General features: G+C 38.8%; 1 protein-coding gene across 1 annotated transcript in view; it reads right to left on the reverse strand.

Moving 5' to 3' along the window:
• csmd2 (CUB and Sushi multiple domains 2) overlaps positions 1-25,952 on the reverse strand; it is a 192,593-nt gene extending 166,641 nt beyond the window's left edge. Inside the window, 2 exon segments of the mRNA XM_035529205.1 lie at positions 9,199-9,415; positions 25,615-25,952. Coding sequence (XP_035385098.1) covers positions 9,199-9,415; positions 25,615-25,798 — 401 coding nt within the window. The 5' untranslated portion in view covers positions 25,799-25,952.
• Positions 25,953-26,383: the final 431 nt, after the last annotated feature.

The following is a 26,383-nucleotide window of genomic DNA, read 5'->3' on the forward strand; positions in this document are numbered from 1 at the left end:
TGATAAGAAGACTGTGTACAAATTAATCTGCATTAGCGTAAAGCACCCACCATTGATTTTTAATTACACATCTGTTGCTAGATAAAAGAAAAGAGGGGGCACCGACACACCCGCCTGCATGCATTTCTCTCTTTGGCATCATTTTCCTCACAATTTCCCCTCTTCCTTTTATCCTTCCTCCGCTTTTTTTCCTCAAGGTCTTTCTGTCCACCTTTCATTCATATTTCTGTGGACATGGCTGTTCCTCTTTCATCCCTCTCTTTTCTTGCTATTGCTGTCTACCTCATCCTCTCCCTGTTTGAGTGCAAGGCTCTGCAGAAGCAGAGATTAATTATTCAGATGTTGGCTTCATTGCTAGAGACTGGCTTTGGGAGGAGACCGCAGGCTTTCGCCTACTTCTCTGCCGACTCCTTCAAAAGTCATTCAGCCTGTGAGGCTGGCACTGCAATTTCATTGTTTGTATATCATTTTATTGTATTTTTCTTTCCTCTTGCTTCCTCTCTTGGCAGTCTAGCAGTTCTAATAAACTCAGAAACAAGGTTTAGTAAGAAATTTGATTAGATGCAAAGGGCAGTAGGGACATGTTGACCGATGCTAACAAACTCCCATTTCCCTTCCCTAAGCCCCCTTCACCCTCCCCACCTCAACCCCCACGTGTGAATCGCGTTATGTTATTCATGGTGCACAGGGTCACTCAGAGCAGCTAACAAGAGTCTCTCTCCAGTGAGGCTGGCTATGCGGTGCCGAAGGAGGATATAATATCTGTGTTTTGAGATAGGCAGTGGTCTCCTCATTACATCTTCATTAAAGAGCGATTGACCTCTCCACCACCATGCAGCTCACCACTGCAATATGACAAGTGTTTTAATTAGAGGAGTTAATTGAAGACACTTCCTCCTGCTCTTAATAAGCTCTCCAAAGAAGCCCAGCACTTTCTCTTTCCTTCTCCCTATTGGCTTATCGACATAGCACAACCACTTTGTGCTACATAAACAAAACAATTCAGAACATTATGCAGGATAAATGGATACTTAAGGTAAATGGGGGTATGAAAAGTTTATAGGACATCGATATTCAACTAATTGCTATATAACTTTTCCTCTGTTCCAAAGATAGAGTTAGCTAATGCAGAGAAATATTGCATTAGCAAGCTAATGCAGGAAAATGTAAACAAGCTAATTCTGTGGGTATATTCTACACATTTTTTTTTTTTCATTTTCATTGCTCACTTTGTCAACCATGTAATTAATCTATTTTAACCTATATGTCTTCTGCTTCTTTTGGAGCAAACTAATTATACTTCAGTCCAGCCTTCTTTGGATTTTTTGAATAAAGAAAGACTTTATAAACCATCAGTGTGAACTATAGATTCACATGTACCAAGGCATTAACAATTTCCATGTAACTTGAGGTTATGGAGTGTATTGCAGGGCTTCTTATAATTGGCTGTACAAAGTTAGAGATCCTCGGTAGGGTAGCAGACATCAGTGCCCTACCTACCTGTCATAAGACATGTTAAAGCTGTTAAAGCACTGCATCCTCAAAAAAATCAGACCTGGCCATCATTGATTCCTTGATAAGATGTAACTTCAGTCCCACTAATGGTTGGATCGACAGAAGATGCCATTGTCCATCACCAACAGAGTGATGTCAGATTGTGATGTCAGCTGTCACAGCACATCCCCCACCCCCCACCCATTGCACACTGCCTGCTATAATTTCATCTCTCTGCTATGATGTCGAAAGCTATATTTATTACTTGTTTTTGTATTCTATTACTTATTACTTGCTATTGCTATACCAGATTTGGCACAAGGACTCTACAAACAGAGGCATTGAGAAACTGCAGCTGGCCGTCATAAAGTTATAGGTGAGCCAAGCTGTTCAGTCATTCATTTATTATTACAATATAACAGGTGATGCTATAGATGAAGGAGTTAGCTTGATAAGTTTACATAGATAACTTTGTTGATCCTGAGGAGCATTGACAGTAGGAGATAATGCATAATAGCTAACCAAAACTATCAGTCTGGTTATTCTGATGTCATTATTAATTGGAGAGTTACTAGATGACAAATTGTGCCATCATCTGGTACAATATAATTTCCTTATTAATGAAAAGCAGTATTAAAGTTAGTTTTACAATCCTATATACTATCATTTTATTTTATGTTAATTTGTAAGTCTAGGAAAATCCCTTTGGTGACCATGACATATCACCACCTAAAGGGAAGAGATGTGTGGAAAGCCACTGATGGCCTAATGTCCTGAATTCACTACCATTTTCTCAGGATTGACTGAACGTTTACATGTTGTTCCCGTGTTTGTAACGAGTGCCCGAGTGCCGAAGGGTGTGGAGCAGGACGCACAGACTTCCTCGACATGGACGAACATTTAATTGAAACATGAAAACAACGGCACTCACATGTGTTACAAACAATGAGCGCAACATGGTTAACACTGAACAAACATGATAAACATGGTTACATTTAACAACAAGAAGAACATTTAACCTTAACATTAACACATTACATTAACAATGACCAACGACACTGACGCAGGTTTAAATACACAGACAGGACGAGGTACAGGTGTGTGCAGGCGTGGCCACAAACAAGAATCCTCCCACTTCATGTGGCGGGCCAAACCACGTGACTCGCGGGAGGCGAGCGTTCCATGACAGTATTCATTCAAATCACTTGACTTTCTCTGGGAAATGTCATATCCTATGCTCTTTAAATTGACACTGAGTTATATCCTGTGTCTGTATATACACTTTACCATAATAGTGTTGTGACAACTTTATATTGTGAAAACTGTAATCAAGCACATGACATCACTCAAATAAGAACATCTTAAAAAGAATAGCATATGACGTTCCACACACAAGCCAGTATATTTGCTATACGTTCTGATCTCTCAGGGAGCCCCTCAGATTTGTCCATGTTCCGTCTCTCCCCTTTTTTAGTTACTCTGCTATAGCTACCCAGGCAGATGGAAAATATTTGAGGGAGAAATAAAATTGAGGAGGTACTTTGACTCCAGAACACACTGAAATTTATTTATTTATTTATTTTATCTTACTCCTCAGGGCAGCAGAAATAGTTTTTTTTTGTTTGTTTGTTTTTTGAGGGAGAAAAATTTTTGAGGGAGAGAATTCTAGAATTCTAGAACACATTTAATTTTTTTTATTATTTTAATTTTTTTTTTTTTTCAACTTACCCTTGTCACAGTTGGCCGGTCCACCAACCAGAGGGAAAAGCCAAAGTCAAACGGGGACTGTATTGTTTGTCTACCTCGTTCCCAATCACCTGAGTACTGATTGGAGACATCTGCTCCTCATCAATGTGTCTCCCTATTTTTACACCCACAGGTCCCATAGAACAACGCTGCCCATTAGTGGCCAAGAGGACTATGGAGATTCTCCGGTGCTTCTTACCTTGACTCTCATAGCCTCTTAGTGGATTACTTTATCATGTACCTTGATTGTAATGGAAAATAAAGAGCACATTAGCTCAGCTTCGCCTCTTGCTTCCTCTGTGCTGTCAATGTCACAACCCTTCCGGGCTTCTGTAAGTATGCCTCCGTTATCCATAAAAAAATCATGTCAGTGAATGGTTTTTCCAGGTGAGCATATAAAAAACAAATTATATATATATATATATATATATATATATATATATATATATATATATATATATATATATATATATATATATATATATTAGGCAATGTATTAGGCAACACTCTATATATATATATATATAGAGTGTTGCCTAATACATTGCCTAATATATATATATATATATGAGTGTTGCCTAATACATTGCCTAATAATGTAAAAAACACTTAGGTGACAGCTTTATTATAAACAGAGGACATCAAACTGTAACAGCCTGAATGCTTTAGGGTGAGGAACAGGATGTACAGACTCCATCAACATAGACAGACATTTATTATCGGACATGTACAACATTGGCAATCACATGCAACGTCAATGATAAACACAAATGCAGGCATTGACAATGTGAAAATGGACATGAACACATTTAACATCAATGATGTGAACAAACACTACATGACATGAACAAAGGCAATGACTGACCAAGATGCAAACACCAGCAGGGGTTTAAATACATACTGACAATCACATTAAACCATGTGTAGGTCTGTGCGAACAAGGAAGGCGTGGTTACAAATAAGACGAAGTGAAGCCACACTGCATGCAGCAGGCCTTTTGGATTTATACTGTTGCCTGTTTTTGGACTACACCTTTGGATTTTCCCTTTTTATTATTAAACTCTGTCTTCCTGCATTCGACTCCATCTCTGCTAATCATATCCGACAAAGTGATTTTTACTAAACATATCAAATACAGATTTCTTTTTTGCAGAGGGCTCAATTAAAAGTAATGAATGAATTAAATGATAAGAAGTTATTAAATAAAAAGTATAAAAGAAAGTATCTAAAAATTTATAGTCCCTTTATACCACTATCCCCCATCATATGACTGTTAGGCAGACATCACCCAGCCATGGTCCACTTTTTCTCACACATCAGGTTAGTTGAGTCACTATGAGAAAAAAAAAAAAAAGTTGTCTTTAAATCCAAATCTCCTCACTGCCCCACTTTTCCAAAATAAAGAGATGATTTTGGGTCAGTGGGCATGATATGTTAGGTAAAACAAACAGTGGAAAAATCAGCAAATGTCCCTCTTCACTGCTGAAAGGACAAGAAAAAGAGAAAATAACAGGGGAGGGGAATAAGCAATATGCCATGTCTGATCATATGCCACACTCAAAAGACATCAAGGCAAACAATATGGCCAGTGCCAAAACTGCCATTATCTCTGATTACCAAATTTGCAGCTGGTAATTTGCAGCTGCAGTCACAATGGCCTGACTGATGGCTTTAGTTTGATTACATCCAGAATCAGCAATGTCAGGCTGTACCTACAGTGGTCTGTTGATGAGCTTTCCATGAGTCAATAATCAGTAATAATCAGTGAGGAAGTAGATTGGCCCACCTCATATTCATTCACAAATAAACCTCAGGTACACAGGATAAAAAATAAGACTACTCTGGTCCTTTCTATTTTTACGTTGATTTTACAGCCACGGATAAGTGGTGGGATTTCCATCAACTACTTGGGACTTAGAAGGATGCGTATCTGTACTGGAAAGGAGGAAAAGGGATATATAAATGTAAGAAGAAAGATGATTTATGGGCAAAAACACAGTGGCTTTCCTTAGCCAGCCAGCTCACGGTTAACACTTTTTACATTAACTGTGCACTGTCCACACTGTACACCATTTTGTAGTGTGCAATGAAATTCATAGCTACACACACACACACACACACACACACACACACACACACACACACACACACACACACACATACTTGTGTGAAGAGAACCTAGAGGTGAGGTAATCACCAACCGACTTTCCTTTCTCTTGATTGCCTCATTCCCTTCCACCAGCTGCCTAAAGAGGCCCAAGTGTTCACCCGTCAATCAATAACTCCAGAAGAGGGTATCTGCATTTGAGGTACAGCAACTATATAAACGCCATCAAATGCGCAAAGACTTTACTTGTTAAAGGGGGTAAGAATATTATTTCAATAGGCATGAACTCATAGCAAAGAAATAACATTTCTGTGATATAATAGGTACACATTTGAAAAGTCAGATATGGAACAAATAGAAGCACATTCACAATCTGTCCTCCGACACCCAAAGCTCTCGATAACTGTATCTTGTTTTTTACATTGCGTTTGTGCTTGCTCATTTTTTTGTACTTGCACAATATTGGGTGCGCTATGGACATTTAAAAGGAAAAAAAAAAAACTTTTTTTATTTTCATTATTTGACTACTACAGAATAAGCTGTTTATTATTTTAACACATCTACTTTTTCCAAAGACCATTTTAATTAAAAAATAAACTTTTTTGGATTAAATTCCACTTTTCCAATTGTTTTATTTAGGAATAAAATATGTAAATTGTAATCAACAATTCTTCATGATTAAAAAAATTGATTTTATATTTTTGCAAGCTAGTTAATCAGTTATATCTGAAATAGAACAATCTAAACAATTTTAACATAATCAGGAGATGTGTATGTAAAAGCCTAGCTTTTAATGGCTGGAAATACACTGTCCCTACAGGTCAAAAACCTTTTAGAGTGAGAGCCTTGGAATTCTTGTTAAGTATAACTGTTGAAAGTACTAGGCATTCATATATTACCTTCCCCTGCGCTCAGAGCTCCAGTGTTCTGCAATGCTGACCTTCTAAACACCAGCACCTACCCTCAATTCCCTTGTCAGCAAAAAGGAGCCACTTGAGGGATGGGGGTTGGGGCTTGTTATTATATCCCAGTCAAAAAACCAATGCAGTAATCCCGTTCTTTGGATGTGTCAGAGCAATACTTATGAGGACCCCTGCACTGCATGGGCCATTTCTTAACTGACACTATAAGCTTAGAATATATTAGTGTGTAAGTGTTTTAGCTATGAGAACAAACCAAACTCTGTAGAGCAGTGGTATGCCAGGATTGATTAGGAAAAAAGTGCATTAATAACTCACTGGACTTGTGTGCTTTACATCCCACTAGACATCTCTTATGAACTGTGCATTATAGCCATCACGCTGGAGTTTTGAGTGGGAGGGAAAGTAAGAAAGAGAGAGAGAGAGAGAGAGAGAGAGAGAGAGAGAGAGAGAGAGAGAGAGAATGGTAGAGGAGGATGACAGAGTGTGACTTAATGAGATTGTCGAGGTCCAAGCTATGTTCCTGTGTAAGCTTTAGTAAAAGCTGGCTGAGGAGGGACTATATATCATCAAGAGACTCAGCCCTGGGGTTAAACAAATAAATAAAAGCAATTAAACAAAGTGGCCAGTACTCTTCACCTGGTACTGCTTCTCGCCTGCTCCACACGCCAGCTCACACATGCAGGGAAAGAAGGAAGGTTCATCAATATTTACTGGAAAAGGTTTGTATCATAGAAAGCACTCAAAAGCTATTATCCTTTCAAGAAGCACATTGTGCATTCTACACCAAAGCAATGTACACCAAGGAACCGAACCCTATCACTGACAAAATATGAAGACAGCTCCAAAAAGGTACTAGAGATAATGGGGTTTGAGCTGATTTGCTTCTAAGAATGATCTTCATAACACATATCACATGTTATATTTAAGGAATCCCATCAAATACAGCTAAAAATGTTGCATTTCAGAAAGAGCAATCCAATGTTGGTGAACTACTGCCCCTCAGTGTGGTGGCAGTGAGACAACACTAGGCTGATCAGGCTGAAGCCAAGCTCCTGATTTGGTCTACTCCTCCACCTAAGAATCTATTCACAGACTGACATATCACCCCCATGAAAGTGCCACGGACCTAGAGATGCTCACCAGGCAAAAGGGCTGTATTTCCATGGAGCTAACTGCTCTGGCTCTAAAAGGCAAAGCAGACAAGCTTATATTTCAGGGTCATGACAGTGCATGAGGTGGCGAAAGCAAAGAGTAAGCAGCAGCACTTAGTGAAGACACAGGAGGCCAAGGTTCCTGTTTCACCATGCTACAGTGCGCAGGATCTGTAGCATCTGATGAGACGAGGCAGACGGCACCTGGACCACCCATTCGCTACTCAAATGCCCTTTGCTATGGATTTGAAACATTTCTGATTGAGGCCTTTAAGATAAGAGACTGTACCATGTCTGAAAGATAAAAAAAAAACATCTTCTCATGTCTTGTCTGACAAACATTTGAGAAACTGATATAAATGAGCCCCTCATGTTCCCTCAGCCATAATTCACACAATCTCTGCCTTTAAAAAATACTCATACACAAATGAAAGATGGAGAACCATTAGGTTCATGTCCATATTGCATAGATACCTAGTCTCCTTTAGATGGATCTGGTCCTGTCAGCTAAATGCCATAAATGGGAAATGGGAACTGTTGGCTATGTTTTCAGAAATTCAATTACCAATCTACCATTTTTGATAAACCATTTTTGAAACTTCAACAATATTTTTACAAGATATTAGTGAAGGGATATCTTACAATACAATGTTTATCAGTAATCCAGTCAAGCTCTCAAAGCACCTCTGGGCTTGAAGAGATGTGGAGGATTTGGGAGATTTTGAAGCTTTTCCAAGATCAGAATCTAATGCTGCCACTCAGCAGATAAACAAAGGTCAACTGGGATCTCCAGTCCAGCCTTGCACACTCTAAAGCATCCGGTGAATCTAACAGCTTTGTACTGCCACTTCAAGGACAACTGTGACAGCTTCCTGTACAACGATACAAACAAGCAGTACAACAGATAGACCAGCAATACACTCATAAAAATTAATGAAAAAAAAAAAAGAGAAAGAAAATCAAATTTGAGGAAAATAAATGTTCAACTACTGAAGATCATTTGAGGAATGAGTGATAGCAATGCCCCCTTATTCAACATCACACATTTACTGAAGAAGGTAACAGGGACAGGGAACAAAATGAAAAAGATGCTGAGGCGACAACATGATCAAAACACAAGAGCATCTTATGCATCACTAACCATTTTTCAGAGGGCAAAGAAGCTTTCTCAGAAAGCCATCTGCCCCAATAAAATGGAACAGGTTACTGAAATGTCAGGATAGGCCAATCCTAATGTACCTACCATGTACCATAAATTAAAAAAATGAGACAGTAATTTAGTTGAAAACCTGAAGTGTCTGCTAATTGGAAAGGGTACATGAGTGACAGACAAGTTAAAACAACTGCAAAGAATGAAAAAAAAAACCCAACATTTCCACTGAAAAATCTGCACTTCTATCTTATACTCCTCATTAAGTCAAGCATGGATTGACACCATGACTGCAAAGAAAAGGAGACTAAAGCAGACACTACCTCAGCTGCCTAAAGTGCTAGTTTACAATTGTATACTTTGGTTGCAGTGAGCTAAGGCATGGTTACTGGTCATATCCTGCATAGCAAGCATGTGTTTAGGAGCAGGTGGGAAGTGACTGCAACTAACACTGAGAAAAAGTTATTTCAAGACAAAGCAAATGGGGCAGAACTGCATGCAAAACAATAAATCAATCTCAGAATTCAAGAAAACATGCTGTATTGGCCTATTCCATCATAACTGTGAGATAATGTCCCTGAATACAGTAATAATACCTTAATTATAATGGAGAACAGATATGCTTACCGGGTTCGCAGATTTCCAGGGCTTGGCTGTCCATCATACACAGAGAGTATGTCAAAGTCCTCTTCTAAAGCAAATCCTTGGAATACCAACTGTATCCGGTTGTGTTCCTGTGCCACAATCACCCATGTGCAGTTGGCGTAGTTTGGGTATCCATATGGGTATCCAGGGCTTTCTACTGTTCCATTTGGACTATATAGTGTGTAACTGCAGTTTTGAGCTGTGAGAGTGAGAGAGAGAGAGAGAGAGAGAGAGAGAGAGAGAGAGAGAGAGAGAGAGAGAAAGAGAAAGAAATAGAAAAAAAGAAGAGAAATAAAGTTTGAAACAAGTCAACAAAAATGGGGTTTTCTAACAGAGAATGTATTGAAACACCATAGGCCTACGTCAAGTACATAATGCTGCCCTATAGCAACTGCATAATGCATGCATATAATATATATATACTGTGTAAGTTGTAATAGAAGCAGAAAGTTCTACTGTTTAGACTACCTACACATACATACCGAACATACATAATGACATTCATGATTGTCTTCTTAAAACGAAATCACCGATCCTAACTTTGAATTCAAATAATCAGTGTGAAACCAACAGATAGTCATAAGCCCCATACAATTACATATGCACATAATGTCAGCTGCCTGTGCTTCAGTGGTTGATAACTGTTCCCACAGTAACACCAAGGAAAGTGGGGGGCACACTTGGTTATTAATGCCAGTAATTTTAATAACTTTCCATTATCCACAGCTCATTCTCCCCTCTTAAGCATTAATTGTACTTCTATTTTACATGCTTGTCAATGGCCACACAAAAAATACTGTTCCCAATGTGAAATTTTAATTACTGCATGTGCCTCCATCAGGGACAACCTTTGCCTAATTATTTGTTCTGGACAGATCTGTACCCACATTTTTAATTAAGTGACATTTAATGACATGTTGTGGTGAGATGTCTTCTGACTTTCACATTTCATTACTCTCTTGTTCAGCAAAAGGCTTATTGTATTTATTTTTTTCAATATTGGACCTGTACAAGCAGAGGGCCCAACAGCAGACTGTGCTCTTTTTGTCTATATCCAGAGGATTCATCTACTTCACTGGTAGTATCTTAACAGTATTTTAGGATTACTAATTATTAATAGTGAAATTACTATTTTACATACAAATTTGCAAAATAGAGCATATACGCCAGCAAATAATAGTGGTAATCAGCAAATTATCACTACATCACAATCCTTTTACTTTTTTGGAATACTAAGCTTAAGTCTTAAGTGAGCTTACCCAATGAAATCAGCAACTATTATAGTGAGTATGCATATGTAAATTCCTTATTGTCACGGAACACTTGCCTCCCATGAGGCATGTGGTTTGGCCATCTACGTGCAATGGGAGGACTTTCGTTTGTGGCAACACCTGCACACACCTGCACATTGTTTCGTCTGTGTATTTAAACCCACGTCAGTATCGTTGGTCATTGTTGACGTAACATGTCAATGTGATGTGTTATTGTCAATGGTGATGTTAAACGTTATATTTGTTATTGTTAGATGTATACGTGTTTATCATTTGTACTTAGTGTTAACCGTTTTTTGTTTGTATTAATTGTGTGTGATTCTTGTGAGTGCCATTAGTGTTCTATGTAAAATGTTAATAAATGTACATCCCAGACATTGGAGTGTGTGCGTCCTGCCCCCGCCCTGCGGCACTCAGGCCACCTCGCGTTACACTTATTCCTCTATAAAGTAATTTAAATAACATTCCTATTATGTAACAGTATACTGATGATTAATGTGGTGGATTCACTAGAAAATAAATTGTGCTATGATTTGCAAATATTTGCAAAACCTAAAAGGAAACATATCTGACAAGTATAAATGATTTATATTCCACAAAATATAGCGTAATATCTTAATCCTTAATGCTGTGGAGTTTTCATTCACATGAGATCTAAATCCATGACACAGTATGGAACAGTATAATATAAATAAATAAATTAATAAATAAAATACAATAATGAGTTCCAGCATACTGAATCTATTTAATAATATAATAGCATATTTTGTTTAGCTCTTACATTTGTTTAATTTAATAAAAGCTGATTCATACAAAATTATGAATACATAATGAATGCAGAATTATGAATACATCATTTGAGGACATCTGTGGCCCACAGATCCCAGATTCTGTACAAATTAGAAAACAAATGGAGGATGATGTCTGTACATGTTACACACATCTCTCTATCTTAAGATGCTGGAGTATTTTATAGAGTGGTTGCTCACAGTGCTCACAAGGTTTAGCTGCAGACATTCACAAATGTTAAAAAAAAATTCTACACCATTTAAAGCAATTAGGCTTCTGAATGTGCAAATTCATCTTGTCACCTATGTAATTATGTCCTGCAAGATACTTTTCTTAACTAAAGTTACAGCAGGACCAGATTTAAAACAGGATTTCTAAATGAGCTAACATTGTCTTATGGGAGTTTAACAATTAAGTGAAAAAATCCTCCCCAAAACTGCTACAAAAACAAAAATAAATAAATAAAAATAACTTGAATAACAAAAAAAAAATGTTGTTATTGTGCAAATCCTTGGTTTTAATTATAATGGGATGGACTACTTATGATTTCAAGAATGACATTCACAGGCATTTAAAAAGTCATGGTGTCCACAAAAAAAGCATGGAAATGCTATGCAACAAGGCATTTCATACAAAGAAGACATTAAGTAGAACTTACATTTCTAAAGCTGTTCCAGGAACAGTTTTTCCTCACCCTAACTCTAAACCTAATTGCACTGGCACGAAGTGCAAGTGATCCCAGATGAGTTCACGAGCGGCAACGTTATCCCAGGTCAGAAAATGTTTTTGTTTTTTCAGTGTGCTATCTGAAAAAACACAATCCATCATGTCTTCACCAGTCCTGAGGGAAAGTCTATCTAGAATAAAGTGAGCATGGGCCAGCACCAAAAGAGCATTTGACCTCTGGACAGACTTTAGTACTGTACTGTACGGAATTATCGATGGCTATCTTCTGAGAAAAAACTTAGCTGCTGAGTTTGAAAAGGAAATAATCTTGAAGAACTGTGTCAGGGGCTTGCTTACATTATGAGCTAGCAATAAATGTGCAGAAAGGGAAAGAAACATATACAGCAACTTCATAATACATTTTTAAAAAGCAAAATGAAACTTTCTTGAATCATTCTATGGGTGTCTTAAAAATAAAGTATCCAATATAAATTTGTTCTTCAAAGGTCAGCTTTAAATAACAGGCATCTTTCCCTAGTACACTTGAGGTCTGGGATTTGTGTAAGGTATGGGAGGTTCTATGCATCTGTTTCTTGAATAACCCTATTTTCTTTATTAACCTGACCCTATCACATGACAAATATTAATATTATATGCTTTTTTTTCTTTCTTTTCTTGTATGATAAACATTGCACACATGCAGAGCAAGTCTATAGTGGCTGACTACTATCTGCCAAAGTAAGCAATCCTCACATTTTTGGATGTAAAATACAACAATAAGATCAATAACTGGCCAATGGGAGAGGCCTACAGTCTATAATACTTGCATGGATCTAATAAAGTTTGCAAGTGCAAAATCTATAAAGTGAATAAATAATAGATGTACATCCAGCGCTGGCCACGCTACGATAAATTCTGCAAAGCCTTTAGAATTCTCTTTTGTGCTGTCCGATCTGACTGACTTACGGCAGACCTAGCATAGCATTAGATCTTATGGAACACACACCTGACTCACAGTGAAATCAGTATCTCACTTTGACAAGGTTTACCTCCATCTTATCTTAGTATGGGTCAGAAGTGGATAGGTAATGATGCATTGGGTCAAAGGTGAACACTTGAGGAGAAAAATGAACAACAGTGCAAATGCTGTCCTGGTTTGTATAAGGAAAAGAAGCTTTGAGCAAAGCAAACTTATTGTGGATGTTGGATCTCAGGCAGCACAGGCAACACAAAAATTACAGCTCAGTTATTACTTGGATATGCAGATATAATTCCCTGTAGACCAACCACCGAATTCACAGCACTAATATTCAGAATATAATGGTTAAAATATAAGCATACCACAATGTATTTTACAGCATTGTGAAAAAAATCTGAACAAAAGTTGACCAATCATTATCAGCTTCCACACTGAAGACAATAGGACTCAGCATTGGCCAGCTAATAAACTGTTGCTTCACAATAGTGTTTCATTCCACATCCACACACCTTTAGCTCTTAATGCATTATGGTTTGTCTTGCATTTGACTTTCACATTTAATATAGATATTTTTAACAAGGTTATAATTATTTAGATTTCAGAACTAGTTGATGAAGCTGCTAACAAAAACTAAATGCTTGTTTCACTGGGCAGTTGGGCTTGTAAGAAAAAAATGTTCATAACAAGCAACTTTACAACACAGTAAGCAACTGTATTGATTTGATATGCCTACTTCTTTTGCTTATGTGTAAGTTATCTGCTTGAACACATGAATATAATTTAACCTCAACTATTCCCAAGAGGGTTAAAACAATTCTTCCTTGTAACTATGTAACTACAAGTTTTCAAAATCATTATATTGTTGTGAAAAAAAGGCTACACTAAAATAACTATAGGAGGTCAAGTGTAGCAAGAACATTTGGTAACATGAATTTTCATACAAAAAATTATCTTATATTTTATACATTCTACATGTGAAAGTATCTTCTAGTTTGACTTGTCAAATTAGAAGGAAAAAAAACATTCAGTAGATTGCAAATTACACATAGGCATCATCAGGCCCGTTTCTATCAAGAAAATCTTAAAATGAAACTGGCTGGAGCATGATGTAGCCTCTAGACAAAACAGAGGTTGCTAATGCATCCAGCAGGGTCTGTGCAAAGAAAGCTTGCATTAATTTCTGATTAAGTGAGTCATTCACTCTGCCAGATCAGTTCAATTATCCCCTACCATAACTCCCCATATGCATTATAAAATTGGAAGGTGCATTCAGGTGACCTGTGTTAAAGCAGAAATGAATAAATCCAAGGGGCATGTCTACGAAGGTGTTCTGATTCCATAAACACTCTGCCCATGGCATCTTTAGCCCTCTTCCCAGCAAGATGGAAGATCCAAAAGCCAGAAAAGCTCAGGTGTCTGCACAAATCTCAAGGTTACTTTGATCAGCAAAACTTTGTATCTAAAGCACAAAATTACAATAAATAAATGAAAATTTCAAAATGTCCCAGAACCAGGTAAGCTGTGGGTGTCTGCTTTCCAAGCCTGTGACCCGCACCACACATCCCACTCATCCTTTGCCAGAGAATCCACAGGGCCAAGTGACTGCCGTGGGAACATGTTGTCGTTGTATTGCAGGACTGTGGGGACCACCTCAAGAGCTGCCCAATGTTTGCCTTGCCTCCACTGTTGTATTGTTGCTACAGGGCTGCAGCGGCACGGCATGACACTTTGATGAATCGATCGCCACTGTGCCATGTACCGGCAGGACAGCAATCCTTCAGAGTGCCCACAATCAGGGGTCTCAGAAGAGTGAAGCAGAGATTGGGAGAGAGGGGGAAAGAGGCACAAAGAGGGGAGGGAGAGAATGAATGAATGTATACATGACTGAATGGGATAGGATAGACATAATTTGCTTGCCATGTATAGATGCTTGTATGTTGTTGTTCCTATTATAGAAAGTTATGGTCAACACAGTGACATTCACTGTACTGAAAAAAGTTAGTCTGCAGTACTAGCAGAAAATCTTGGGTCCATTGACAAAGATGATTTTATAAAGCCTCCTTTATCCAGTTTCATTTTGTATCCTTTATCCACCCCCCACCGACCACACACACACACACACACACACACACACACACACACACACACACACACACACACACACACACACACACACACACACTTCAGATCACTCTCTGCCTTTTGCTACTCCTTGCAACCTGCAATTTAGATGGAAATAAAAACCACTTGATCAAGAGTATGGGCTGGCTCTGGGGCGTTAGCAAAATTAGTGGATGTAAAAAAAATTGGTAGTTATGCTTCCTAAAAGTAAATGCTTAAAACTTTTTTTTGTTTATTGCACTCATAGGTAAACACATAGTATGTTGAATATGAACCCCATTGGCATTTAGCCACTATCTTTGTAAACAGTCTATAGACTGAATGCTTGCTTGTTTTTCTTTTATCATGACTTCAGTTCCTAATACACTTCTGTGTACAGTTTTACTGATTGATCATCCTTCATTATTATGCTTGTCAGCACACTTTGTAGAAGTAAGAAATGTTTGTTTCAGGTAACTAAATGTGAAATAAAAGGATTTCTACTAAAATACAACAAGGCTCCCATGATGCAACAGATGTTAACATTTCAAAGGCAAACTACCCCTTGGAGTGCCCTCTGAAGGCTGTGCTGTGAATAGTGGGACTGGAGTGATAAACAGGCCCATTTATGTGGGATAGAGTCCCATTTGGGCATTTCCCACTTTGCACAAGTAAAGCTTGTAACTCTCACCCACATCACATGCTAAGCGGATGACCATTAATGGGGTTGGTCCTGTTTACTTTGACTCCACTGATCCTTTACCAGAGCAGCACACATGATGCTCTCTGACAAAAGGACTACAGGTTTATCAAAAATACCACAGCAGCCCCTGTCCCCTGACAAGTAATTTAGTGTCAAGCAAGGCCAATGTTTGTCAGTGTTAATTATGAGTCCTTTGCAAATTAAAATGCTTTCCTTTTAGTTCTTCTCTGGAGTAAGTGGCCCTGAGGCTAAGGTTGTGACTCACCAGCTTTCATAAGCACTTCACATCTAGCTTGTTTCTCTTTTTTAAAGCTCACCATTAAATGTCATCAGAGCTTTAGTCTGCAGCAACCCACCAACATGCCAGATGATATGGAAGATTCCAAACATCTCATCACAGGGGGGAATGGGCTGCTCGAAACCACAAATCAGGGCAAAACTATTTCCTTTCCTAAAGTGTCAGTGAATATGCATCCAAAGTACATCATACCGGAATTAACCTAAGAATGCCCACCATTAGAACAGATATCGGCAACCTCAGCTTTCCTGAGTAAGTCCATACATTAGGTTAATGTCTGTGTGAGGTGATTGTGTTGGCCATTAATAGCATGGCAAATGCAGTGGAAAGGCAAGAGGATTGGCTCTACTTTAGCAAGGTGGTGTCTTGTTTCCAGGGGATTGAGTGGCTAATAGAGCAAACAAGCAGAGGAGGCATAATGATAAGAGCTGAGAGCATTTATGGTGTACACCTTGTCACCTAATGGTTTAACTTGTTAATTGCAATTCCATATATTTTGCACATGTGCACACACACACACACACACACACACACACACACACACACACACACACACACACACACAAGCACACAGATACCTCTGTATTGGATTCACATTAATTATGCAAGTGTCTAATTAGATATGATGTGACTCTGACATGTGCTGAATGCTTTACATTAGTATGCATCTCAAGTACAAATGACATCAGCCAAGTCAATGTGATGCAAATATACATTACCCCCATATGAACTGAGCTAAAGATATGTAGAAGCAGCCTAAAAGCTCCTGGAGTTCCTAGTTATAACTCAGGAGGGGTGATTGAAAGTGGAAGTGCAAGGAAAGAGCACCTTCCAGGATGAATACCTTCCAGACAGGATTTAGTGCACTCTCAGCTCCATTACTGAGCCACAGTAACCCACTGTTTTGCTTCCTACCAAGGGCCTTCAGTAAAATAGCTTTGGCCAGCTCCTGTCCAGTGCAACGTTATAATTTACTGCCTGATTCTAGCATTCCTGTACATTAAAGCAAAACTTAATCAAGAGAAAATGCCCTTAGACTTCAGAGGGTTAAAAATCACTAATTCCATTATTATTATTTTTTTTTTGGCTTCAAAGCAGCATAATTGTTAAAACATTGTTAAATAGCTTTTGTTTATTTAGTTAGCTATTTTTGAGTAAGGTTGCATTTGTAAATAAGCTTGTTTAGCTTCTTTCCATACAATCCTCCCCCTCTTTGAGTCAGAGAAGGCAGAAGCAGGCAGCCAGCATACTAAGGGAAGATGAGGAGCGTGGCTGAGGTAAGGGGACATGAGGAATGTGGTTAAGAGAAGAGGACCTGAGGAGTGTGGCTAAGGAATGGGGATATGAGGAGTGCGGCTGAGGCAGCAGTGTGGCCCTGTTTGTTTATTGTTCACTGTTCCAGCTGAGGCAGTTTCATGGTGTCCCCATGACAACGCAGACAACATAGAGGAGTGGGAGGCAGGTCTCTTAATAAGGGGACCCTCTCTTTCATTCTCCCTGTCTCTAACTGTGCCAGCCCTGTAGACCTGACACTGTTCCCCCCTCTCGCCTTCCCTCATCTCTCATGTGTTGGACTATTATAAGTTCCCATTCCAGAATGCAACAAAGACAGGAACCATGCTAACCATGTTCATGTAACATGAATTTGAAGTGTGCTGTAGAAATTATGTTAACACTCTTGGATGAAGCTGAATGACTAAGCATAAGTTTGAGTATTTTTTGTTGTTGTTGTTGTTGTTGTTGTTAAAAACTTGGTTTCATTTTCACTTTCAATTTGTGCAGGATCAATATTGCTTAATGCACTAATTGAAGTGATAAGCATTTAAAATGAACATCCATTATAAGATATTGATCAGTTCATGTTTTGCCTCAGTTAAATAATGCTTTGAAACCATCTCTTGATCACTTTTATACATTTTAAAAAGCCACATAAGCAAAGGCTTATATTATATGCCTTTGAATAACTAAAGATCCTGCCTATGATCCTATAAAGTCCATGTTTGTTGCAAAATGAGTTCTGCAGTTTAACATATATGGTATATAAAGAAGATTCCAGTGAGTAATAGCAGTGGTTAAAGAACAGAGTATAGTACACTGGATTTCCAGTGAAACAAGACATTTCAAACAACGTTTTTCAGCAACTGTGCAAACAAAGTGCTTCTAAGACTTAGGAGATGGGTTTCACCTAATAGAACAGATCCAATAGCTTAATATTTGGTATAAACACATTTACATTTTTGGTAAATCTCTAGCAGCTTTGCATTCCAACTTTATAATTAGGTTAATGTTGGTCTTGTGAGCACACAATATGCACTTATAAAGTATAAATAATTGGTGACTTTCCACTGTCTGCATGTATCTCAGCCATCATTTTTTGCTGTTTTGATGTAAAATAAATGATCCTTATCAGGGGGTTAAGCCTTGGTTTTCCCTGCTTGCATCACTGTGTGTAGTGTATAGCATTGTTAGAAATTGTTTTTCCTTGTTTTTCATTGTTTGCTGCAATACAGCTCTAAGTACTTTGAGGTATGGTTCTACCAGCTTTGCACACCATGTGGAAGTGATTTTCATCCATTCTTCCATTCTTGGCAGGTTTGCTCCACTCCATGTTTTTGGCAATGTTCAAATATCGCATATTCACATTTGGATTGGAAATTGAACTGACAATTATAGAAGACATTTTTGTTGGTCATACATCTGTATGTTGTATTGGCATTTTGACAACTGTGTTGCTTTGGCATTTGGTATTTATCACTCTCCTGATAAAAGGTGAAATTTCTTCAAGTTTTTGAAGTTTCTTCCAAGATTGATGGTGTTTTCACACCTATTGTTCATTTGCTCTGGTCCAAATCAGTTAACAAGTTTGTAAACTTTGTAAGCATTTTCCCCTTGATTTGGTTTGTTTTCACACAGGGAAAAATCCAAGCACACCAAAATGCATCATAAGAAACTTGTCTTCTGGTCTAGGGCACATTTCCATGTAGTTTAAAATAGAGCAAAGGCATAGATGGCTAATGTTTAGCCAGTTTTCTGTTTACATGCTCTGCTACATTCCATATTTCTAAGCACATATGGCCACAGGAGCAGTTTAGCTCAAACTTGTGGGGTACACCTGATAGATGGATTGGATCAAGGTAAGATCATGTTCTTACCACAAACAAACAACTCCAGACTTCGTCTGGGACCAAACAGTGACCACCTCCTCTCAAGGGTCTGGTGCGGTTGATTTGGTCTGCATCTGAATCTGACAAAAATGTGCAGGTGTGAAAACACTCTTAGCTAGACTGAAGTAGGATGCAGCATTTATCGATATTTTGCACTATCCATCCATTCTTTTAACAAGATGCCCAGTTCCCACTAAGGGAAACATGATGCTACCACCCCCATACTCCATATAAACACCTCAATACCCCATACAGCCACCCTGTTGAAATGGTGTTTGTTGAGAAATGGCCAGTTTTACATTTGTGATTTGAAGACACATAGCACTTTGAATTTTGGCTAAAAAACCTCTGATGCTTTCTGGCAAACTTCAGACTTGCTTTGATGTGTTTTTTCTTCAGTAATGGCATCTGACTAGTGCACCTTCACTCCACTGCCACTGATCTCTGTAGCTCCTTCAAAGTGACTGCTGGCCTTTCTGAGTCTGTCCCCTTTTGTTGTGATGCTGGGTTTTGAGGAATGGCCTTGTCTAGGCATGGCCTGGCTGATATGTTGCAGCTTCCATTTCCTCCCAGTTATTCCAGAAGTGCTCACTGGGATATCCAAAAGACTTTGATATCCTTTTCTTGCATCTGTACAAAACCTTTTATGTCGAAATTGGAAAATGTTATCTGGAAAATGTGTTTACTCTTGCAATTTTTACTACCTCTAGATTTTGTTTGTTGTCTACAGAAAATATATGTTTAGCCTCCTGAGTTGAACCTGGTAATGTATAATTATGTTACATTATTGTTATTATTACCAGTATTACCAGTATTATTATTATTATTATTATCATTATTATTATTATTATTATTATTATTATTATTATTATTATTATTATTATTAATAATAATAATAATGATAATAATAATAATAATAATAATAATAATAATAATGCTGTTGTTGTTTACTATTATTGCATAGCTAAACCTAAGTAATATATTTTCAATAATTAATGATCAGAAGTTTCATTATTATTATTATTATTATTATTATTATTATTATTATTATTATTGGTAGTAGTAGTAGTAATAGTAGTAGTAGTAGTAGTAGTAGTAGTAGTAGTAGTAGTAGTAGTAGTAGATGTTGTACCAGTAGTACTGGTAGTAGCAGTGGTAGTAGTAATTGTATTGACCATGCCAACCAGCCAAAAGATGGGGTAAAGAAGAGAAATATATCTAATTGGAGTATTTCATATTGTTCCCTATTTAAGCCCCCAGTGTGTGGACAAATCCTCTCAGGCTGCATATGAGCATGCATGCCTCTGAGCTGGGCAGGTAGAGCTGCTGTGCAGATGTGCAGTATGGAGCAGTAGCAGGCTGTCAGGTGGAGCTACCGTGCAAACGTGCTGTGTGGAGCAGAAGCACACTGTCATGTGGAGCTGCCATGCTGACATGCTGTGTGGAGCAGTAGCAGACTGATAGGTTGAGCTGCCAGGCAAACATGCTGTGTGGAGCAGGAGCTGACGATCAGGTAGAGCTGCCATGCAGATGTGCTGTGTGGAGCAGTATTAGACTGACAGGTGGAGCTACCATGCTGACATGCTGTGTGGAGCAGGAGCACACTGTCAGGTGTAGCTGTTGTCTTGATGTGCTGCGTGGAGCAGAAGCATGCTGTCAGGTGGAGCTGAAGTACTGTGTGTAGCAGGAGCAGGCTGTAAGGTGGAGCTGCCATGCTGATGTGCTGTGTGGAGCACTAGCAGTCTGTTAGATGGAGCTGCCATGGCAGCTGCTCAGCATGGACCTGCACAAGAGCAGCTGAGGTGTAGACAGTGCAGTCCAAACCTGATCTGTCTGTCCATCTTCTGATGCTACCTTTCCGGAAGTCTTTATAATATCTAAACCTTCCAGTCTTTATTTTCCCATCATTTCTAATCCAATGATACACATACATATACAACTTAACTGTGACTGTCAAGTAACTGACAGCAGTGTATAAGCCATCTTACTCCTTTGACCCAAGTGTGGGAATTTAAAAATTTCAAGTTCGACTGGAAGGGTTGACCTTGCAGTAATAGAGGGAATTGGAGGGTAATGCTCACAGCCTTGAAGCACAGGGCAGATTTATTTGACAAGCCAGGTTAACAGGGTGGAAAATGCCCCAATATAGAAAAACTGAGACAATAAGGTCCTAAATTACTAAACTTGAAGAAAACCAGCAGATAAACATTAAATCAGATAAATGAATAATAGCCAACTTGCTGTTACTGTGTATTCTCTCACTATCAGTCCTTGAATCAGACTGACTCTCCCAAGTGTAACCAAGATGTTTTCATCCTCCTTCAGGTGACCATATCTGGTTACATCAAAGTCACATATAGTACAGCAATATTTATCCAATAATTTATACACTGACATATATTTCACATCTCCCAAATACTAATTACAAGTACAATTACCAACTATTTTATTAGAAACATTTGTCCAGCACCTATACACTCACCAGGCTCTTTATTAGCATAACCTCTTGTACCAGTAAAGTTTTATAAGCTTAAAGTCACACCCATACTTACAGTCACACCCATTTAAAGTTTTTAAAAACATCTAACTGGTCTGCTCTCATTTGTTAAACCTGGGACTGGACTAGCTCTGCAATATATAGCATGTAATACAGAGTTTTATTGCATTGTAATGTCTCAGGTTGTTTTGAAGAAATTCTGAGGTAAAGGGGGACCACTGAATCAATATTGAAATGGCCCACCTGCTGTAGGTCATCACTGTACTAAACCTCAAGGCCATACTGTACAAACTATGAGCTATTTGTCCTTCTCAGGGAAATGCCATATAAAGGGACAAGAAACAAAAAGGACAGTTAGACAATTAAACTGTCCACAAATATTTTGGTTTACTATATTACCACCTTATTTGAAATTCTGTTGGTACATATTATAAATCTTCAGTGGTTCTGGTATTCTGATCTTTATGGCATTGTCAGGGCCATGTTACCCTGGCAATGATACATCCTTTTATGCTTTTCATGAAAGGAAAATGATTACCTGAATGACAGAGATGAAAAGCCTCATGGGAATGGAAAAGAATGACCTTGTTCCCTTTGTCACATCCTCTATGGAAATGTCTGTAGGCAGGTGAATTTGTGTTTGTGTGTGTGTGTGTGTGTGTGTGTGTGTGTGTGTGTGTGTGTGTGTGTGTGTGTGTGTGAGAGAGAGAGAGAGAGAGAGAGAGAGAGAGAGAGAGAGAGAGAGAGAGAGAGAGAGAGAGAGAGAGAGAGAGAGAGATTTACACCTTATGCTCATTCTACCATTATGCAGTGTGAGAGATTTGGCTGCAGAGACAAATGATAAAAGGAAACCAAAAAAGTGAAACGTCAAAGCTAAGTGTATGCTGATGTTGCTATTATATTAGCAATATGTTTCCAGTCAAGTTTTGCATTGCTTTGAAAGCAATCTTCACATTACCTTCTTGCCATTAAAGGTCCATGTTGGTATAACAACCAACCCATTGGTATAACCACCAACATTATATACCTTACCTTTGCAGGTTAAAACAAATATTTTGTATCTAATCACATTCAATATGAGTCAATGGTTATTACCAAACTTTCATGAACATAGAAGCTCATTTACTCTGGGTTTCTTGTTACTGCTTTATTGTGAAATAGCAAGATCTTAATTGTTATAGCTTAAAACAGCAATAATGATTTAATTGGGAAAACGTTGCTTCCACACCACTGGGAGCTTAAGGTAAACAAAGCTTCACATATTGAAGCAGGGCACTGCACCACATATTCTTGTTTAGTATTCTATACCTCTCCATTCCAAACAAACAGAGGGGCAGGTGTTAATTTTCTTAGTAAAGACAACCGTGTGTGCACATTGAGGACAGAGAGACAACAGGTAAAATGTGTGGAAAGCCATCCTGATTGATCTCTGCCACCACATTGTGTTTGGCATGGTTTCAGTGGCTTCTACATGGCTAGACTTTCAGACGGGAAAACCACTCTGGATGGAGCTGTCCATGGTACTAAATGGACTGCAACCGGGAGTTGTGGAAACAATAGTCGCATAGCCTTTGCAGTCTTCTCAAACATTTACCCTTGCGACAGTTTGTCTCGCTGTGCCTCCGTAAAGGAAACTCTGAACAGAAGTACGAGTAGAGTAACCTCTCTACTGAGGCGCGTATCAAATCATTTCGTGTGACGGAAAGCTGCCCATAGCACTTGATGTCTAGCAACTGTGAAAGGGACCGCATCTCAGCGACGAAACACCAGTGCTGCAGGGATATGTTGTAGTCTACTTTAAACACCTGTTGCTGTAGGGCTGATATGTTCATGCCCTTTGGGAGACATATCAACGATTGCGCTCATATTTTTATTATTTTTTAAAAATAAATTTAAAAATGTTAAAAAGATTTTTATTTATCAATGTATTTATTTATTATCTTTGCCGTAATACTCTCTCTCTCTCTCTCTCTCTCTCTCTCTCTCTCTCTCTCTCTCTCTCTCTCTCTCTCTCTATATATATATATATATATATATATATATATATATATATACACGCGGATTCATGAGCGCCTTACATTTAATTGCATCATGGAGATTGCCCGACCTTGCGACTTTAAGATTATTTAGCCATCTCTTGTGCGATCTGAGAAATTCAGCACACCGAATACCGATCCAACAGAACGTCCATGTCACTGAATCACGAAATATGTGGCTCACAATTATTAGGAGGTGGTGCTCAAAAAAATATCGAACTTAGCCATTCTCTACACCAAACGATTTCCATCCATTGTCAGCGCAGAATGAAATGGGTCAGCCAGTTTTCTATTTTCATCTCGGCTATTTTGGTTATGGTGGTGAAAAAAAAAACGTGCATTTTAATGACAGAAACTAAATGTACGACGGCACAGGCTACTGATAGTTTCATATTTTAATAAAAGTTGTACATAAATACATAAATGAAACAACGAGAACACTCTAAGCCTAGAGGTAATCCGCTATTTGTGATGCAGATCTACTGATTTGCGTTTTCCCGACTAAATGCTGGAAGAAGTCCTCGAAAGTGAGTTTAACACCGATAAAAGGACATACATCTGTAGCGCAACATATGCGCTTAGCATTTTTGTAATCCAGTTGATGGAGGATTTATTTGTGTTTTGTTCTGGTATTGTGAAGCTTTGGTGCCGCTTAATGGGAAAAGAATGCAACTGCTCGCGGACGGCTTACGGAGGCGCTTTGTGAACGGGGTAAAGAAAAGCTAATAACCGTCCACTAAACTAACTACGGCGGCTTGTTATCACTTCTTGACACACAAAATATTCATTTTAGAAATGTTTAATGAAAGCAGTAGACACTGAGTGGCTGCCGACAGGTGATCTTTGCTGCAGTGAGACGTTTGTGTTCAGTCTCAGCAGTTCCGTCGATGCTTAGGACACTGCGAACTAAATGCCCATTTAATTTTTAATAGCTGCGACGCATATACATTGGTTATAGAGAATGTCGAAAATTGTCTGATACCAGTGTTTGATTTCATACATTTGAAAAAACAAATGGAAAACAAAAACACATTTTAATCAGGTCAAACACAGTCAAAACCTTAATATGGGCTATATTTTAACCAGTAAGGCCACCTGTCAGTGACTGTTATAAAAGTCGTCACTGAAACTTCTATCGCAGGGATTTAATGTGTTCACAAAGAAAAGGTTTTTTTTCACATGTATTGTTTGTAGTGAATGTTTGCAAAGGAAATCACCAGTTGGAAATAGCGCCAAAAACAATTTGGTCCGCATGTAACGCTCATTCCTCCTCCGCATACGCCCACGTCCTCCTAAACTCACTCATTCTTTTTCGCCCCCTCACATACATACGCGCGCGCGCGCTCACACACGCACACCCTCGCGCGCGCAATCCTTCATGTAGCCGTACATCAACCACTCAGCTCAGGCACTTTAAGTACATGTTAGAGTTTTAACCGTCCTGTCTTGCATGTTTTGGGGGGAAACGTCACGTTTTGCTTACCGCATCAATTCTTTAGCGTTACGTCTTTGTACAGAAATGTGTGCATAGAAGGCTTGTACCCACCAAATGAAGCAGCCATTTCGAAAACATGTTTAGGAAATTTATATTGTTATATGGAGATCTTGATAAACTACATGGAAATTGGATGTCCTGATCATTCCAGTACTTAGCGCGTCATATGTTGTTCGTCTCACGGTGAAGAAACGTCCCCTGGTGAACTGGCACAGACTGTCAATGAATCTGATGAATATACTAAAACCACAATATATAGGGCTTAATACTCATATCGACAGCTTACAATATCTCACGTGTCAAGGTACATACCAGGTATGTGTGGATATAGCAACCTGGGGCGCACATCACTGCGCTTCTACCACCGCTCCATGTACAAGCATCATTATGGCAAACTTACCCTTAACCGATGCAGCCAGTAGCCCCATATACAAGAACAGAACCCGGCTCCAATGATGCGAATGTACTCCCGCCTTCATTAGAGCGAAAATCCTTATTCCTTCCGATTTCTTCGGTTCGCTATATGTACATCTGCAAGCAGTCCTTAAAAGTCCTGTTCCGTCCGATTTCAACGCGGCGCTCATGGCAGGATTTTTGGCAGCCTCTGTATCAGATGGTTTTAAAAGGAAGATTCACTTCGTGTCGGCGCTGAGAAAAATCCCAATGCATCGAGACTGGGCTCTTGCAGCTGGACTGAACCATCTCACGCAGATTGCGGGGTTAGAGAATTCTACAGGAGGATTTCACACGAAAAGGGGAAAATTTAAGAGGTGGATAAAGAGAACAGTGTCTTTTCTGTGTAGAATGCAAACAGATATTATATTCCACATTTAATTGAAACCTGAAAATTGAATTTAAATGGGAGAAGGCAGGATAGAATACCTGCTTCTGCACTCCCTCGCGCCTCGACGGTTGTGTGTTTTATTTCCAGTTAATAAACGTGTAGCTGCTGATCCTAATCCACGTTTCGCCCTCTCCGCATGAATCATACGGCTGTAGTGGCGAAAAACGGCACACACACACCACCTCCGCTTAAAAGTTTATCGCCTCCGTCATTGTCTGAATCATTCTGAGATGTGGAAGTGATCGATAAGGTATTTCCTCTACCTCAACTTATTTAGGTTTACAGTATTTGTAGTGTCTATGACTCTGGAAACCCCATTCCAGAT

The sequence above is a fragment of the Electrophorus electricus genome, chromosome 8, assembly GCF_013358815.1.
Source record: "Electrophorus electricus isolate fEleEle1 chromosome 8, fEleEle1.pri, whole genome shotgun sequence".
In the NCBI taxonomy this organism is placed as follows: domain Eukaryota; kingdom Metazoa; phylum Chordata; class Actinopteri; order Gymnotiformes; family Gymnotidae; genus Electrophorus; species Electrophorus electricus.